Consider the following 20079-nt stretch of genomic DNA (forward strand, 5'->3'; position numbering starts at 1 on the left):
GAGTGATGGAACATGCCTTCTTTTCATTTGGCCCTGGGATCTCAGAGGCAGAGTTCTGGCTATCACCCAGTGGATGCCGTCATAGGAACATGTCATGGGGTATGTTTCAGAGAGGTAATGCTGGCAGAGTAGGAGGGAAGCTGTAGGAGCTATCTACCTGACTGGGTCCCAAAGGATAAAGGAGGAGTGTAGACGGACCTTTCTTTCCTTTTCTGCCTGCCAGTTCCCAAATAACCAACACAGAGACTTAATTATAAATGCTCAGCCGATAGCTCAGGCTTGTTACTAACTAGCTCTTACAACTTAAATTAACCAATTTCCATTAATCTACATATTGCCATGTGGCTCGTGGCTTTACCTGTCCTGCAGCATGTGTTCCCTCTGCATCTCCTGGCAACTCTCCTCCTCCTTCTTCCTGGTGTCCTTAGTCTGGTTTTCCTGCCTAACCTTATCCTGTCCAGCTATTGGCCCGTCATCTTTTTTATTAAACCAATCACAGCGTAATCTACACAGTGTACAGAAGGATTATTCCACAGCAGAGGAGTTTACAGGGCAGAGAGAAATGGCATCTAGGCGGAAGGAACTGCAAGTTAAAAGGGAAAGAAATCTAGAGGTACACATTCAGGGACAGTGGGACTCAGAAATTAAATACTGTAACATAGGGCTTCAGCCTATGAGTTCATCATACTGAAGAAAGAACTTCGGACCTCATTCTGAGAAGGAAAACCCTACAAAGAGAAAGATATGTTAAAGTGCTACTACCAAAGAACAGGTGGAAGATCAGGGCTGAGACCTGAACCAGAGCAGTTTGGGAGCTGCCAGGTGGCTGAAGCCCTGGGTGTGTGATTTCCTGGAGATACTGGGCTGTGGCGTTTGAATGACTGCAATTCCAACACTTGGGAGAGGCAAGAATATCATTTCAAGGTCATCGTTGGTTGCATGAGACCAGTCTGGACTACATGAAACCCTTTCTCCAAGAGTAATTTTTTTAACTTATTTAATTTTGTTTTATGTGCATTGGTGTGAAGGTGTCAGATCCCCTGGGACTGGAGTTACAGACAGTTGTGGGCTGCCATGAGGGTGCTGGGAATTGAACCTGGGTCCTCTGGTAGAGCAGCCAATGCTCTTAACCACTGAGCCATCTCTCCAGCCCCTCTCCAAGAGTTTATATTGACCAGGAAGCAATGTAAAAGGAAAATTGGCCATGCCAGGAAAAACGACTCCCAGGGCACAGGACCCCACCCCCACCCCCCCCCACCCCACCCCCCACCCCCGAGATGAAGGAGAAGGTGAGTGGGCAGAAAGAATCAGAAGTGAAGATGAAGCCGGGTGGTGGTGGCACATTAAAACTGCCTTTCCTGCGGGCCCGATCCACTAATGTGGCCTTTTCTCCTTACCCCTCAGTCGCCTGAGAGGTTGGCACTTGGTCCTGTAGCATAGGACCTCTAGTCCACTCCAGGCCCATTTCATTAAGGCCTTCTTACTGTTCCTGGAGGGGATAACGACACAATTCATCTTCATATTTTTTGTTTTGTTTTTTAGGTTTTTCGAGACAGGGTTTCTCTGTGTAGCCTTGGCTGTCCTGGAACTCACTCTGTAGATCAGGCTGTGCTCGAACTCACAGAGGTCCACCTGCCACTGTCTCCTGAGTGCTGGGATTAAAAGTGTGTGCCACTACACCTGACCTACTTGTCTTCCTATTGAAAACAGGCTCAGCAAGATTAGGCAACATGTCCAAATTCACAAGTTAATTAGGGTCCAAACCTAGCTCTCTCTAGTTTTGTGGTTTTTTTTGTTTTTTGTTTGTTTGTTTGTTTGTTTGTTTGTTTGTTTGTTTTTTAAGATAAAGTCGCAGGCCTGACTGTCCTGGAACTTGCTATGTAGACCAGGCTGGACTCTACCTACAAAGTGCTGGGACCAAAGGCCTGTGTCACCAAGCCTGGTTCATAGCTCAGTCTTGATTCCATATACTGCCTGACACTCATAGAAGGGAGAGTGTGAGAGAAAGAGAGTCTGTTTTGACAAAACTTCAAATACTTTTGGGAGCTAGGCTGATAACAATGTATGGAGGCTCAGCATAAGATAAAGATGTTTATTACAGGTGGGACTGGGGTGTCAAGAAGTTCAAGTTGTACGATAAAATTTCAAAAAGCTTGGCTGCTAAGAGGAAAGGAAACCGACTAGGAGGATGCTAGAAGGAGGAAGCGGGGGGGGGGGGTGGTAATATTTTTGTTTGTTTGCTTTTCAAGACTGGGTTTCTTTGTGTAGCCTTGGCTGCCCTAGAACTAACTCTGTAGACCAGGCTGGTCTTGAACTCACAAAGATCCGCCTGCCTCTGACTCCTAAGTGCTGTGATTAAAGGTGTGCGCCACCATCGTTCAGTCTGGAACGTGCTGTTTTTTTAAGTGCTGCACAGAGCAGTGATTCGAAGGAACATAGGAATACAGAAAGGGAAATTAAGGGATAAACTTGAGAAAAGAAAGATTATATGAGAAAAAGAATTTGGTGGCTGATTATTAATAGGACCCAGGAAGGTGGATGTGGGAGCCAAAACTTAAGACTGCTGTGGCTGGAGGGGGAAATGATTAGCAGACACACTGAAATCTACTGGGATCCGCTGAAAAGAACCAGCCAAACCTAATCCTGGAGCGGAGGGTGGAGAACCGTGTGCGGAGCCTGCTTAAGCCGCTAGGAGGGCCCAGCCGCGTTGCTTCACTGAATAGGAAATCCGGTGTGGCATCGCTTCCGGGAGGGTTTAGGAAGGAAATACAAATGATATAACCTATCGAGATGAGGGACTGGTATAATTTAGGGCGTCTTCGTGGCGCTTGCCGTGATCTCACTGGTTTCCCTGAGCATCTCTGGGAGATGCTGACAAATCTGCCCGGAACAGCACAGCGGGTCGCGACTCTAGACCGGGCAGGCGGCTCCCAGGGCTGGGGATGACTTTCCTCGTTCATCCACGGTAAGACTGGGACCTGGCTATGCTGCGACATCCCGTGCGGGGCTGTCTGGAAGGATCGCGGCACTTGAAGGCTCCGAAGGAAAACTCAAAACCAGCGCTCCCCGGAGGCCAACGTCGCGCACCCGTTCGGACCAATCCCCTAAAGCGGTCTTTGTCACCTAGCCCAATGAGCCCCCGCTCTTGGGCCACCTCTCATCAAACCGCCCTCTGATTGGTTCTTCCTTCCGGTCCGCGGCGTTGCCCCAGCAACCGGACTATGGGACGCGGAGGGGCCTCCAGGCTGCTCAATCTAACCCTGGGGCTCTTCCTTCACCTGCCCTGCGGGTTTCCTCCATCATGTCGGTGCGGACTCTGCCGCTGCTCTTTTTGAACTTGGGCGGGGAGATGCTCTACGTCTTGGACCAGCGGCTGAGGGCTCAGAACATTCCCGGAGACAAGGCCCGCAAAGGTAAGAGGCCCCCACAGCCTGCTCCCCTCATCACCACGATGCTAAGTGTCCCCATCCAGACCCTCAGCCTAGCCCTCCCCAACCCCCTCGCGCGCCTCGCTCTCCCGCCTCCACCCCCTATACCTAAGGCCAGACCGGCACCCCTCTTCCTGCCCCCCCCCCCCGCCCCCTTCCCAACAGCCAGACCAAGGCCTCTGCGCACTTCACTTTGACAGCCGGGTACCTTTCTCACAAGACGCAGCGTCCATGCAGTTGGAAGCCCTCGGGAGTCAAATTAATTCTCCAAAAGAGCATTTCCCCACAGAGAAACCTAACACCTGCATTGGACATACTCAAAGTACTTGAAACCTCCATTTCCTGGTCTCTTGAAATTTGCCCGCTTCCCAAAGTTTCCCGGCTGCTCACCTGGCCATATGCTTTGGGCTAGTATCATCATCCTCTCCGACCCCCGCGGAACAGATGCTGACCCCCGCGTGTTTCTGTCCTCACACATACGCTGAAGATTAGTCATGCTTATTTCAGAAGTCATGTCTAGAAATGTAGGGGCCTAAAATAATAATAGATAAGAATGAAAACCTATTTCTTTACCTTTGCAAGTGTTGGAGGGGAATGCGATTGTGAAAATATTGGAAAGCTTGTAAATGCAAAATTATGCCATATGTGATACACAGAGAAATGACCACCCAGAACACTGTCCCATTTTTTCTTCTCATCAAACAACTTTGTTCACCAAATTTCCTGGGATTGAGTGTGAACTATTATATTTCTAGGGAGAGGTGATGAATTGTGATGAAAACACTGTTCTCTCGCAACAGCGTATGCACACTCACCCAACTGATGTTAAATGTACACACTCGGTTAATTATTGTTGTGTCTGATTGCATATAAGTTCATGCCTAGACAGATAAGAGAACTCCCTAGGTCATTCCCTTCCATTCATTTGGAACATTGCTACCAGAGGGCTTTACAAAATGCAAAAACGTCTAGTACCATCTCTCCCTAAAACCTGCAGTCAGCTTTCCACTTCTGTCTAAATGGAGGCCAAGTCCTGTGCAAGACACACTGGCACCCTTCCCGGTCTGATCTCCCATCCTTGCTTGATTCACACTTTGAGTTCTAATCACATCAGAGTGTATGTTGAGCTTTAAACTGTGTCCTTCATGACTCCATGCTTGTGGTCTCTGCCTCTCCATCCTTTCCCTGATCTTCTGTACCACTGACCTGAAGAACCATTATCCGTCAGGAGGCCTCCTTCTATAGGAAAAGGACTTCCAATGTGCTCACAGCACCCTGTCCATGGTTCTCTACACTTTACTACATGGCTGTTTGAAACACATCTGTTTATATGTGTCTACCTACTTATTTGTCTTACTCATGTTTGGACTTCAGCATCTAGCATTCAACACCAGATCAGAATAAAGCAGTGCTCAGGAAAGGTTTGCTGAACAACTTGGCAGTTTTCTATAGCATCCTGTTCCTTCCTCAGAAGGCTTCTGTGTTTCTTGCTGCCTGTGTGGTGTGATTTCACTCAGGCTAATGACCCTAGGGACTGACTGGCTAGCTTTCTCTAGGTATTCTGCCTCTTGGAAGACAATGTAAATTAGCAATTAAGAGGGTGCCCTAGCCGGGCAGCGGTAACACACGCCTTTAATCCCAGCACTCAGGAGGCAGAGGCAGGAGGATCTCTGTGAGTTCGAGGCCAGCCTGGTCTACAGAGTGAGATCCAGGACAGGCACCAAAACTACACGGACAAACAAACAAACCAAAAAAAAAAAAAAAGAAAAAGAAAAAAAAGAAAAGAAAAAGATGTGCACTTTGGAGGCATGCAGGTCTAGATTCCACATTTAGCTAGCTGTATGATCTTGGTGTGTAGCCTCTGTGAGCCTGTTTTTCTATAAAATGGTAATAATAATAATAATAATAATAACAATAATAATAATACACACCTGAAAGCAAAGTTGTAAGGACTGAATGAACATGCATTTCATGTACACAGTTAGTAGTTGCTACTGTCTTTCCAGAGGCGGTCTGGGCAAAGTTCTGTAAATAGGAGCCACGCTTTGTCTTTAAGAACTGAAGTCGCAGGCTGAAAAAGGGTCTGCAGTTAAGAGCACTTGCTCCACTTACAATGTTCCATTCCCAGCATCCACTGGGAAGTGTACAGCTACCTGTAACTCCAACCCCAGGGAATCCAGCACCCTCCTCTGGCCTCCCAGAGCACCTGTACTTACAGGCACATACCCAGACATATACACATAATTAAAAATAAAAATTTAGCTGGGTGTGGTGATGCAGGCCTTTAATCCCAGCACTCAGGAAGCAGAGACAAGAGGATCTCTGTGAGTTTGAGGCCAGCCTGACCTACAGAGTGAGTTCTAGGACAGCCAAGGCTACACAGAGAAACACTGTCTTGGATAAATAAATAAATAAATAAATAAATAAATAAATAAATAAATAAATAAATAAAATAAAAACCAAGAGCTGTAGTATGTAAGCCAGGCACTTGGATGGCTAAAGCAAGAGGATCACTGCAAGTTCAAGACCAGCCTGGTCTACCTAGTGAGTTCAAGACCAGCCTGGTCTACCCAATGAGTTCAAGGCCGGCCTTGTCTACCTAGTGAGTACAAGGCCAGCCAGCACCACATAGTGAGACCCTGTCTCAGAAGTACAATATATATGAAAGCTCACTGGTTTTCTGAGATAGGGTCTCATGTAACAAAGGCTGGCCTTGAACTTCTGATCCCCCTGTTCTCACCACCCCAGTGTTGGTATCACAGTTGTGTGCCATTATATCCAGGAAAAAAAAATGTTTAGGAGTGAGAGTCTTTCTGGTTTGCCTAGATCCAGGTTTATGGACTTTCAGCCGTCTTTAGTAATTAATTTTCATACACTCACTCATTCCACAGTTTCTGGCAGATGTCACGCCATTTGAGATTCTAGGGAGAACTGGATTAAGCCTTTCTGTGCAGCTCCTGGAAGTGGAATTGATGAGCTCAGTCCATAACTGATTCTAAAACTCAAGACACATCTCTATAACGACAACAATAAAATATTTATTTTGCATTGTTGAAACAAGGTTCACGCTGTAGCTGTCCCAAAAGTCACTGAGTAGCATGGATTGGCCTGGAATTCTCAACAGTCCTCTTGCCTCAACCTCCTAAGTGCTGGGATTGTAGGCGCAAGCCACCACTCCTGACTATGGAAACAGTTTTTCCACTGTATCAATACTTCATTGAAACATCTTGATGCCTACAGCTCTTCTGTCATATAGATAACACTACCAGCCAAATCTACAGGAAAAGCCAAAGCTACTTTGCCTAGGGTTGCACGGTGGTGGGAAGAGTAAGCGATTTGACCACTCCAGGCCATGAGACTCTAGAGCTCCTGTCCAGCTTGTCCTTAACTGCTGCACTATGTTGCCTTTTCTGAAGGGACTGTATGGGAATTCTGTGGGATCTGGTGGATCAGGAGGAGACAGAAGACTTTGAGATACACACACACAAATGGGCACAATGTGCATGTGTGTGTGCATATCGAGTTTCTAAAAGAAATGATGATATAGTTGACCAGTGAGGCCTTGTAGAAGGAAAGCAAACATCATGAAATGGAAAAGCTGAGAAGAGCGAGGCTGTTCTGCTGTTAAAGCTGGTGTCGCTGCAGGAGCTGGAGCCAGGGCATTGGGACAGATGCCTACACACAGGCCAATAAAAACACAGACTTGCTAAATTAGTCCTCATGGAGGCTTTGAGGGGATTGTATTTCTTGGCGCTGTTTTCATTATCTTACACAACTAATTGGTCTCCTGGAGGCCGTCCCTGTTCCCACAAGGCCAGGGCAGACATTGCAGTTTCTCCCACAATGCAGCCAGACAGAGTTTAGAGTTGAACAGAAAGGAAGTATGCTCTTAAAGGGGCTGCTTGTGAGAGTTGCATTCTAAATGCTGTCTCACATTTTAAGCACTAGAGTGGGCAATAAAAGCTACCTTTTGCCTCACTTCTGTCCTCAGAAAAGCCCTACAGCTAAAACCCTGTTACATGGTGTTTACCTTCCTTATTACAGGAGAGGAAACTGAGATCATGACCACGTGACTGTGAAGTGGCTTTTTGTTCTTGTTTTGTTTGCTTGTTTGGTTGTTGTTGTTGTTGTTGTTTTATTTTGTTTTCCTAAGACATGTTGTACTGAAGGACTAAATAGCAGTGGTGTTCTATTCTGATTTTTCTGGGTGAAATTTAACAGCAAGCCCCGGAACCCATAGGCCTACATCCCATGCAAAATATAACTGAAGTTGAATTGTCACAGACTGACTCATCTGGAGGGCAGAAGGCAGGGCTCAGGGTACCTACCCTGCCTCTTTCAAGAGGAAAATGGGGAGCACCTGGCAGCTCTCGAGAGCCCTCTGCTGGTGCTGGGTGCCATTGCCGACTGGAGTCACAATGCTCCCTGGCGTTTTCCAGTTTTATCCACAGCAGGCAGAGTGTCCTTGTCCCCAGACACATCGTCAAGAGGATGAAAACTTTCCATCTCTAAATACTGCAAGTCCATGGTGCTAATACCACAGAGAACCATCAGGTGTGAATACAATGCCCAAGAAACAAATAACTGCTTTAGGAAGGCCAGACCAGGGCCTGCTTCCCCGTGACACTCTCTCCAAAAGCCTCTGACTTTATCACCCTCCCCCCAGTACTGGGAACTGGACCTAGAGCATCATGCACACTAGGCAAGGGCTTTGCCGCTGAGCTCCCTCCCCAGCCCACCTGATTTAGAGATAGCTTAGTCTCACCAAGTCGCCTTGGATTCATTCTGTAGGCCCAGCAGATCTTAAACTTTTGGTCCAGCCTCAGCCTCCTGAGTAGCTAGAACTACAGTCCTGTGCCACCAGGCCCAGCTAAGCCTGTGACTCTTGAGAAAGACAGTGACTTGGAGGGGAATCTAACCTCGCAGTGGAGCCCGCTAGTCTCAAAAGAGCTGTTTGTACTGTATGTTGAGGCCCTGCCAGTGTGTGCTGAAGGTGTGCATAGCTTCAGTGTACTTCAGAAATCATTTCCAAGCACACAGTGGCAAGAGTTTCCCTAAATGCCATTAGTTGTGAAATGCTTTCCACATATGGATATGTGTGTGGAACTCTTTATTGGAAGGGGTGGAAAAGTGGAAGTGGAGGGAGGCTGTGGACTGAAATGTTCCCACCAACAACATGAGAAAGGGAAAAGTTGATTTTTCAGGGCTTATGGTAGAGCTCTGTCTCGAAAAACCAAAAAAAGACATGAATTCAAGGTACAACACTTGTACCTTGCCTGCTAAAATGCACAAGACCCTAGATTCAATCCCAGCTCTAGGGAGGAAAAAAAATCAGACTGTCCAGGGCTGGAGAGATGGCTCAGTGCTTAAGAACACCAACTGCTCTTCCAGAGAACCCTAGTTCAATTCCCAGCACCCACATGGCAGCTCACAACTGTCTGTAACTCCAGTTCCAGGGGATTTGACACCTTCACACCAATGCACATAAAATAAAGTTAAATAGCCTGGCGGTGGTGACGCGCGCCTTTAATCCCAGCACTCGGGAGGCAGAGGCAGGCAGATTTCTGGGCTCGAGGCCAGCCTGGTCTACAAAGGGAGTTCCAGGATAGACTCCAAAGCTACACAGAGAAACCCTGTCTTGAAAAAAAACAAAACAAAAGTTAAATAAATTATTTCTTTTTAATCAGACTGTTCAAAAAGAAACTCCTTTTTCTGTCTGTTCTTGGAATTATTCTTCATTGGGGAGCTAGTGTTAAAAGTCTGCTTTGAATTATGTATGCTTGCTGCTTTTTTTTTTTTTTTTTTTTTTTTTTTTTTTTTTTTTTTTTTTTTGGAGACAGTGTCTCACTCTGTAGACCAGGCTGGCCTCGAATTCACAGAGATCTGCCTACCTCTGCTTCCCAAGTGCTGGGATTAAAGATGTGTGCCACTGTACCCAGCATAATGTATGTTCTTACAGTATTGGAGAACATAACTTCTGGAGCCTTCTAAGAGGAGCCCCAAGGTAGCTAGTCCTCCTGAGCGTCCTCTTGTGCTATTTTTTCCACTAGTCATTTACCTAGTTTTCACAGCTCTTAATTAAAAAAAAAAAAAAAAAGTTTTTAATTAGAGGTGAAACATGCACATAAGACATTAAATTCGACAGACTGGAGAGACGGCTCAGTGGTTAAGAGCACGGACTGCTCTTTTGGAGGACACCGGTTCAATTCCCAGCACCCACACTGCAGATCACAACTGTCTGTCACTCTAGAGGATGACTCCCTCTTGTCTCCAAGGGCACTAGGCACACATGTGGTATACATACATGCAGGCAAACAGAGACGCACACACAGAGAGATGCACACACAAAGAGCCATGCAGTGGTGGCATACACCTTTAATCCCAGCAGTCTGGAGGCAGAGGCAGGCAGACCTCTTAAGTTGGAGGCTAGCCTGGTCTACAGAGCTAGTTCTAGGACAGCCAGGGCTACACAAAGAAACTCTGTCCTGAAAAAAAAAAAAAAAAAAAAAGTCATGAAATTCAAATATTAATAAAAAATAAAATTCCACAGGCCAGAAACTGAATATGGTATTTGTAAAGCCTCCATGCAACTAATGTTCTAATGTTCTTGCTTCCTGAACTGGTGTTTTCTTTTTGTATGCTTCATATAGATGAATGGACAGAGGTGGACAGAAAACGAGGTATGCTATTTCTGGGCTGCATGCGTTCCGTCTGCGTTTACAGGTTCACTCAGTCCGTTGTAAGTGGACTTTTAAAAGCAGGACCACTTTAAGTGTTTCTAGGTAAGAACTAGGCGTGAGTTTCTTCAGCTAAGACATTGGGTTTACTTTGGAATGTTCTACTCCAAAGGAATAAACACACTGTGTAAGATGAGAGAGCCCAGCAAGCCCCAGTGAAGGGCCGCACTGCATCTGAGGACTCGCCCGACCCCCACCCTTCTGTTGGTCCAAGCTTTCAGGGACAGCTGGGGCAGAAGCTCCACCCCCGGGTAGGTTGTCCTCTGGTAGTCCGAAGCCGTCCTTCTTACATTATCCTGTAACCAGAGAGTCTGGTCAGTGTGAGTGGCCCTCCTGAGATGTTCCCCTTGGCACACAGCGATCCCTGGTGAGCAGCGGAGGAAGATGGGAGCATGTGGCTGCATGACTGCCAAGAGTGTGGGCCGAAGGCACGGATCATGCATGCACTGTTGCCTTCCGTCAGTCTTGTTTCCCCCTCGCCCTCAACCAGCTGCAAACCTGGGAAGGCCGAGGCTTGCTCGGAGCGAGACCTCCGCTTTTCTCAGTGTTTACATGTCATAGGTGCCTGCCTTCATTTGACACGTGGGAATGGTTCATGCCTCTCGTCAGCCAGCCTCAGTATTTTAAATTCTCTTCTCACACAGATGTTCCAGATCTCTATATTTATAATGCTTAAAAGCATAATGAGAGTAAATATGATCAAAGTACATTATGTACATGTGTGAAAATGTCGTAACAACTCCCATTATTATGCATAACTAATATGCTAATAAACATTTTTTAATTTTGTGCATAAAATGTATGTATATTTAAGATATGAAAGGCCCACTGAAGGCATTTTGATATCTCTGATTTTTAGTTTAAAGGTGTAGGTTTGTTTTCTTTTATTATTGAAAGACAATTTTTAGCATAATTAATTACATAGATTTTATATTATTATGGGAGACAATGTTTTTGACTTTGTAAATAATTTTTTTTTGTTTTTGTTTTTTGTTTTTTGAGACAGGGTTTTCCTGTGTAGCTTTGCACCTTTCCTGGAACTCACTTGGTAGCCCAGGCTGGCCTTAAACTCACAGAGATCCGTCTGGCTCTGCCTCCCGAGTGCTGGGATTAAAGGCGTGCACCACCACCGCCTGGCTATAAATATTTTCCTAATTGTGATAGAAATTTACTTAGACTGTGATCTGGTAGAAAACAAAAACAATTATAAAAGAAAATAAACTTAAAACAATGCCAGGAGAGGGAATGAAGAAGAATCTGGAACAGGATAAGCAAAAACAGATAGAATAAAATATCTATCTGGGGGGGAGAAAAAAAAATCTATCTAGCAAATTTTGATAGATGGATGTAAATATGATGTGTTATTGAATTATAACATTCTGAATCTTTATGTGTATATTATTCTCATATATATGAGAATATATATATTATATTGATATATATATATCAAGGTATAGTGATGTACACTTGTAATCCTACCACGTAGGAGGCAGAAGCAGGCAGATCTCTGTGGGTTTGAAGCCAGTCTGGTCTAAATAATTCCAGGCCAATCCGGGCTACATAGTAAGATGCCATTTTCGAAGGGGAAAAGAGAAGCCATTGGTAGTTTAGTAGGTAAAGGCACTTGCTCCTAAACCTGACAACGTGAGTTTGATCTTTGTGACCCACATGGTAGAAGGAAAGACTGACCCTAGCAAGTTGTGCTCTGATCTTTGTGCACACACACACAGACACACACACAGACACACACACACACACACACACAACTATATAATTAGGCCGGGTGTGGTGGTGCACTTTTATATTTTAGGGTTTTTGTATATATTTATTTATTTTTATGTGTATGAATGTTTTCCTTGTATGGATGTATGTGTACCATATTCATGCCTGGTGCACCCAGAGGTCAGAAGAGGGAATTTTATCCTCTGGAACTGCAGTTATGGATGACTGTGAGCCACCATGTAGGTGCCGGGTACCAAACCTTTGTCCTCTGTAAGAACAACCAATGCTGTTAACCTCTAAACCATCTCTCCAGCTCCTGGTGCATACTTTTAATCCTAGTACTCGAGCGGTAGAGGCAGGCAGATGTCTGAGGGTTCAAGACCAGCCTTGTCTACATAGTGAGTTTCAGATTAGCCAGGGCTACCTACTCTGTCTCAGATAAATAATGCTTTAAAAAATAATAATAATATGATGAGACAGAACCCTTTCTAATTTCAACTCCATCATCAGTAGTGTCAGCTTGGATTTTAAACACTCTCAGATTAAATTTTCCTCGTCAATGGAATGTGGGAATGGGGGTAATTTAGAGTTGCCTTGAACTTTAAATGAGCCATTGTACATAAAGTTCCAAGCCCAGTGTCCCAAACTGCGTAAAGATTCAAACCATTGTAGTCACGCAGAACATTCCCTGGCTTCTGCCTTGTAACCTCGGCTCCATAGTGCGTATTTCCATAAACAAGTGAGTTTTGGAGCAGGGGTAATTGGTAGAAACTGAATTGCTTTCATCAAGATAATTATTTCATCAGACTAGGTTCAGAGACACCCAACTGAAGTGCTGGTGTCTATTCTATTTCACAACCATCTTTTGACACTTCCCTTGAGCAATTTTTGGCCCGTCCTTTGATGCCTGGCAGAATTTCAGGTGTGAAGTGTGGGTCTGGAGGGCTTTTCATGTGTGTACTTAGAGCGCTGGAGCTTATTTTAACAGAAGTGTCAAAAAAATCAGCAGACACTGACTTCATCATCTGTCTAAGTCCAAACTAGGAGCCTCGTGTCAAGAGCCCAGTTTCCAGCCCTCCTGATGTCCTTGTGGAAAACCCTCCCCTCCCGGCTTCACCCCACTTCATGATCAAATCTGACTCCACTCTGTTCTGCCTCATAAAAAATGAGGCAGAACTCACTCAAGTGCCAAAAACAAACACCATGGTGGAAGCCTGGCCCTGGCAGGGGAAGGGATGTTCTAGTTGGAGACACGTGTGCCCCTCCCTTCAACTGTCAGAGTATTGAAACAGCGGACTCCAAAGAACTCAGATTTCCCCCAGTCCCGTGCTGTGCAGAGGGAAAGACTATGCAGCCCTGCATCGGCCAAAGGAGGAGCTTACCTTCTAGGAAACTACACACAGTTGGGGCCATTTACCCCACAGCCAAATTAGCATGTGCACATGATGGTCTTCTTTTCATCTTTTCTATAAGATTGTGATGTTGCAGAGGAGACAAGGGAAAGTAGGCTTTTCTCCCTGGTGTAGGCAAACTATAAATCCATTTGCCATTGCCAAGTTGAATTTCCTCTCTTTTTTTTTTTTTTAATTTTAAAAAGACAGGGAAATCTAAGTACCTGGTAACTAAGGCGGACTACACGTCTGACTGAATCCACTGCTCAGATGTGAATCTGGTGCAGCGTGTAGCTCTAGAGTGGAGCTCCTTCCTTTGTGGCGCTGTGGTGTTCACCTTGTTGTCTGGGCCAAGTGCCACACAAAGCAAACTGGGAGAGGAAAATTTGTCTCCACACTCTCACAAAGAATGACTGGTCACAGGGGATCCCTGGATGCCAGGGCCCAGCCATGAAACTTCCATTTCTTCTTTAGGGGCTCATGTATAGCCTGCTAAGTCCACAGGGACAGACACTGTCCTTAGTTCTCAGTGGGTGGACATTGCTTAGGTCTGAGGCAGGAGCCATGGTGTTGCTTACCTGTTTCACATCCCTGGGGAAAAGCTTCATTTTTCTTTTTGCTTTGCCAAAGTCAGTAACAATCACCTTGGGGTTTTGTTGCTTTTGGAACCAATTTACTTGAGGCTAAGCTGCTTTCCTGGATTCTGAGTGAGCTCAAAGACCCTAGAGAATTGACCCTGCCCCTTGTCAACTTTCACCCAATCACAGCTGACAAGGGATGCTTTAACGGGAGGACACTTTCCTTCCTGGAAACTCTTCCCTTTTTCTTTTCTGAGGACCCTGTGGCCTTTCGTTTGTATCTGTCCTTTGCAGATTCTGCACTTTATATAAAGGCTGTGGTGAGGAAAAAAAGTTAGAAAACCCAGTTTATTGCAGGTCCTTGCTTGTTTCTGTCTGAAGGATTCCTGTGTCCCTGAGCATCCCTGAGGAGGGAATGTTAGCTGGCCTGTGCCCTGCCGGAATCCTCAGATGTGAGGGCGCCTGTGCTGGCCTTGGGTCTAATTCTTGCTGTTTGAGGAGCAGGATGTCGTCTAGGGTAAGACCCAAAGGTGAAGTGTGAGTTCCACGGTTCTCTAAGGAGTCAGCTGTGTGTCAATGTCTTAGTCACTGTTCTCTTGCTGTGGTAAAACACCATGGCCAAGGCAACTTAAAAAAGAAAGTGTTAACTGGGATATGGCTTCAGAGGGTTGGAGGCCTTGGTGGCAGATGAAGGAACAGCTCAGAGCTCACATCTTGACCAATAAGGCAGAAAGAGAGAGAAAGCCCTGGGAATGGTGTGGGCCTTTGGAACCTCAAAGCCAGCACTGAGTTACACTGCTCCTCCAACAAAGCCACACCTCTTGAGCCTTCCCAAACAGTTTCAGCTTGGGACCAAGTGTTCAAACCTATGAGCCTATGGGAGCTGTTCTCATTCAAACCACCACAGTCAGTGTGGGAGGAAAATATGTCCCCTCCCCCTTCTCTCTGAAGCAATTCCGTTTGAGATTTAGATACAAGCTGAGTGTAGTTGTGTTTGCCTCTAATCCCAGCACTCTGAAGGTGGAAGCAAGGAGGATCAGAAGTTCAAGGCCATCCTTAGGTAGAGGCCTTAATTCCAGACAGCCTGGATGGACCATGTGAAACTCTACCTTGAAAAAAAGAAAGGATTTAAGCACATAAAGCCCTCAGCTTCCCTTTCCACTATAATAGTAATAATAATAATAATAATAATAATAATAATAATAACCCTACTCCTGGGTGATGGTGCATGTCTTTAATCCCAGCACTGGGAGGTAGAGGCGGCTGGCTTTCTGAATTCTAGGCCAGCCTGTCTACAGAGTGAGTTCTAGGACAGCCAGGTCTGCACAGAGAAACACACAAACAACCAACTCTCTGCTCTTTGTTGCCTTAGTTCTTTAAAGTATACATACAGCCAGAGCCAGCCACCCAGCACTTCCTTTGCATCAGCAAAAGAAAGTGGAGTTTAGCCGGGCAGTGGTGGCACATGCCTTTAATCCCAGCACTCAGGAGGCAGAGGCAGAGACAGGCAGATCTCTGTGAGTTTGAGGCCAGCCTGGGCTACAGACTGAGTTCCAGGACAGTTAAAGCTACACAGAAAAACTGTCTCAAAAACAAAACAAAACAAAGAAAGAAAGAAAAGAAAACAAAGAAAGTGGAGTTTGTATCTTTCAGAAATAAGCACTCATATTAAGAATTCATTTTAGGGCCTGGAGAAACAGCTCAGCAGTTAAGAGTCTGTATTGCCTCACAGAGGACCTGAGTGTCCAGCATCCACACCACATGGCTCACCACCTTCTGTAACTCTAGCTACAGGGCTCCGACGCCCTCTTTTGACCCACACAGGAACCTGCATTCATCCATACACAGATACAACACGTAGAATTAAAAATAAAAAACACGGGCTGAAAAGATGGCCCAGCAGTTAAGAGCACACCTATATGTACTGCTCTCCCTGAAGACCAGAGTTCAGTCTCCAGCAACTCCGTCAGGCAGATCACAACTGCCTGTAACTGATCTCCAGCGGGACCCAACTGGCCTCTGTTGGGTACCTGCACTCTTGAACATGCCTATACCACATGAATATGCTTACCCACAAACATACACACATACACATGATTAAAAGTGATAAAAATATAGCTTTAAAAAATAAATAAATAGGCCAGCTGGTGGTGGCGCACACCTTTAATCCCAGCACTCGGGAAGCACAGCCAGGCAGATCTCTGTGAGTTCGAGGCCAGCCTGGTCTACAGAGTGAGATCCAGGACAGGCACCAAAATAACACAGTGAAACCCTGTCTTGAAAATAAATAATAAATAAATAAGATCTTTTAAAAAGGAATTTGTTATATATAACTATGTAACCCAGTTGTCTATGAATATATATTGAGTTCTTTTCTCTTTGTGTGTGTGTGTGTGTGTGTGTGTGTGTGGCTTTTCGAGACAGGGTTTCTCTGTGTAGTTTTGGTGCCTGTCCCGGATCTCACTCTGTAGACCAGGCTGGCCTCAAACTCACAGAGATCTGCCTAGCTCTGCCTCCCAAGTGCTGGGATTAAAGGTATGCATCTTTATATTCACTACCACCTGGCGTGAATATATACTCTTGATATGCATATATGTTCATCTTTATACTAAAAATAACTGGTTTAAGAATAATCTGGAGGGCCAAGCAGTGGTGGCGCACACCCTTAATCCCAGCACTCAGGTTCCAGGAAAGATGCAAAGCTACACAGAGAAACCTGTCTCGAAAAAACAAACAAACAAAAAAAGAACAATCTGGAGGGCTAAAGGAATGGGTCAGTGATTAGAGCATGCACTGCTGTCACAGAGGATCCAAGTTCGGTTCCCAGACCCGTGTCAGGTGGATTCCAGTTCCAGGGAATCAGACCCCTCCAGTCTCTGAGCCCTCTTGCCTCTGAGGGCACCTGCACACACAGACACATAATTTCATTTTTGGGGTTTTTTTTTTTTGGTTTTTTGTTTTTGTTTTGTTTTTGTTTTTGTTTTTTTTTTTTAGTGTTTTGGAGATAAGGTTCCTCTTTGTAGCCCAGGCTGTCCTTGAACTCTCTCTGTAGACCAAGCTGGTCTCTAACTCAGAGATCCACCTGCCTCTGCCTCCTGCATGTGAGTGCTGGGATTAAAGGCCCATTACCATTACCACCACCCAGCTTTTCAATTTTTTCAAGACTCATCTAGGCCAGCAAATGGCCCAGCAGGTAAAGGCACCTGCCCAGCAAACCCTGACAACCTGGATTCAGTCCCCAGAATCCACGTAATTGTGCAAGAAGAGAACTAACTGTGAACTTGTCCTCTGACCTCCACATATGCGTCTTAACACACATGTACTTCTCACCCACACACACAACACACAATGACATTATAAAAATACATTAAGGGGCTGGAGAGATGGCTCAGAGGTTGAGAGCACTGGCTGCTCTTCCAGAGGTCCTGGGTTCAATTCCCAGCAACCACATAGTGGCTCACAACCATCAATGATGAGGTCTGATGCCCTCTTCTGGCGTACAGGCATATTGTATACATAATAAATATATCTTTAAAAAAATACATTAAGAACAATCTATGCTTACCTGTACCCACTGCTGTTCTCACACCAGGGCTTGTCCTCCCTGCACTAGTGTTCACTAGTGTTCTCACACCAGAGCTTGCCCTCCCTACACTAGTGTTCACTAGTGTTCTCACACCAGGGCTTACCCCTCTCTGCATTTACCTGAGCAGTGCAAAATATCCATGTGACTAGAACTGGGGCTATATTGGTTTTCACAAATCTTTAATTCTCAACAGGTGGAAGTTTTCACTGGCCCAACAGGATGGGATATATTCCGGTGCTGTGAAATCGATATCGTAGATCAAAGAGGGATCAGGGCAAGCTAACATGGAGCAATCTGAAGGGCATGTTTTGTATATACTCTAAAAACACCATCATCGCTAACCATTGGGCAGCCATGTCTATTTTCATAAAATGTTTGTTACGAAAAGTCAATCACCACATGTTTGCCTGACATGTGTGAAGTTCAATCTTAAGTGAAAATGGTTTAGATTGCTTAAAGGAGAACAACACACAGAGATGGTTCAGCAGACAAAATGCTTGCCATGCGGCCTGACAACCTGAGTTCAATCCCTGCAACCCTTGGAAAGGTGGAAAGGAGGAAGCAAAGCCACAGAGTCGTCCCCTGTCCCCCACAGGCCCCACCACCACACCTCTACACATAAACTATAGTGAAATTTTAATGTCTTTGTTTATACATTTTATTTATTTATTATGTATACAGTGTTCTCTGCCTGTATACCAGAAGAGGGCGCCAGATCTCATTACAGATGGTTGTGAGCCACCATGTGGTTGCTGGGAATTGAACTCAGGTCCTCTGGAAGAGCAGTCTGTGCTCTTAACCTCAGACATCTCTCCTGCCCCCTCTTTTTGTTTTTCTGAGACAGGGTCTCATCATGTAACCCTGACTGGCCTGAAAGTCACTTTGTAGACCAGGCTGGTCTCCACCTCACAGAGACCAACCTCTGCCTCTCATGTGCTGGGATTAAAGGCATTCAACACCATGCCCCGCCTGAATTTTTTTTAAAAAAACTGTGTGTGCTAGGGGACTGGAGAGATGGCTCAGTGGTTAAGAGCACTGACTGCTCTTCCAAAGGACCTGGATTTAATTCCCATTGCCCACTTGGTGGCTCATAATCATCTGTAACTCCAGGCCTAAAGGATCTAACACCCTCCTCTATGGGCACTGCACATACATGGTGCAGTCATACAGGCAGGCAAAACATCCATACACCTAAAAATAAATATTAAAAAAGAATGTCTGTTTCTTTTTTTAAGGATGTGCTCTAACTTATAGTCTTTATATAACAGTCTTTTTATTTATTTTTTAATAGAAAATGTTTAGATTTATTTATTTTATGTGTATGAGTGTTTTGCCTGCATAGATGTATGCACGAATATCATGTGCATGCATGCGTGGTGCCCTCAGAGATCAGAAGAGAGCATTGGATCCCATAGAACTGGAGTTAATGACAGTTGTGAGCCACCATGTGGGTGCTGGGAACGGAACACAGGTCCTCTTGCAGGAGCAGCAACTGCTCTTAACGGCTGAGCCATCTCTCCAGCCCTACATTCTTTATTTTTTTAATTTGTTTTGTTTGTTTGTTTGTTTGTTTGTTTGTTTGAGACAGGGTTTCTCTGTGTAGTCCTAGCTACACTGGAACTCTGTAGACCAGGCTGACCTCAAACTCAGAGATCCATCTGCCTCTGCCTCCCGAGTGCTGGGATTAAATGCGTGTGTCACCACTGTAGCTAGAAGTTTCTCGTCCCGCCTGGCTTTGCAATCTGAACAAACTTCTCCCACCCACAGACCCACAGCCGCTTACAGAATAATCACTCAGAGGCTTGCATATTAATTACAAACTGTTTGGGCTATGGCTCAGGCTTCTTGCTAGCTAGCTCTTTCATCTTAAATTAACCCGTTTCTATTCATCTATGTTTTGCCATGTGACTTTGTGGCGTTACCTCTTGCTCCCCTGGCAGCGCTCAGTGTCTCCTCTGACTCCGCCTTCTTCTCCTTGACTCTCTTGGATTTCCTGCCTGGCTCCATTCTGCCCTGCCATAGGCCAGTGCAGCTTTATTTTATTTTATTTTATTTTATTTTATTTTATTTTATTTTATTTTATTTTTGGTTTTCTCAAGACAGGGTTTCTCTGTGTAGTTTTGGTGCCTATCTTGGATCTTGCTCTGTAGACCAGGCTGGCCTCAAACTCACAGAGATCTGCCTGGCTCTGCCTCCTGAGTGCTGGGATTAAAGGCCTGTGCCACCACCACCCAGTAGCTTTAACCAATAGGAGCAACACATGTTCATAGCATACAGAAAGATATCCCACAACACCACCACCCCAGGAAAGCAGTACTTTTTTTTTTAAAGATTTTTCAGAGGCTGGATAGATGGCTCAGTGGTTAAGAGCACTGCTCTTCTAGAGGACCTAGGTTCAATTTCTAGCACCCTCATGGCAACTCACACCTGTCTGTAACTCCAGTTCCAGGGCTTCTGACACCCTCACACAGACATGCATGCAGGCAAAAAAAAAAAAAAACACCAATGAACATTAAATAAAAAAATTAATTAATTTGAAAAAAGGAAAGAAAAGAAAGATTTTCCTTATCAAGGCATATAATGGTGGGAAAAGTGATGTGTAACACCTGAAGCCCACTCTTCTAATATTGTCATCAT

The 20079-nt window shown here is 45.2% G+C and overlaps 1 protein-coding gene across 2 annotated transcripts in view; it reads left to right on the forward strand.

Moving 5' to 3' along the window:
- Positions 1 to 3194: 3194 nt before the first annotated feature.
- Positions 3195 to 20079, forward strand: part of Oscp1 (organic solute carrier partner 1) — a 37840-nt gene continuing 20955 nt past the window's right edge. Inside the window, exons 1-2 of one of the 2 annotated variants that reach the window (XM_059254953.1) lie at positions 3195 to 3413; positions 10079 to 10108. In XM_059254953.1, the coding sequence (XP_059110936.1) occupies positions 3302 to 3413; positions 10079 to 10108 (142 nt within the window). In that variant the 5' untranslated portion in view covers positions 3195 to 3301. The remainder of the gene's footprint in view (positions 3414 to 10078; positions 10109 to 20079) is intronic. The other variant, XM_059254954.1, reaches the window with a different exon arrangement.

This window comes from Peromyscus eremicus, chromosome 2, assembly GCF_949786415.1.
Source record: "Peromyscus eremicus chromosome 2, PerEre_H2_v1, whole genome shotgun sequence".
Classification (NCBI taxonomy): domain Eukaryota; kingdom Metazoa; phylum Chordata; class Mammalia; order Rodentia; family Cricetidae; genus Peromyscus; species Peromyscus eremicus.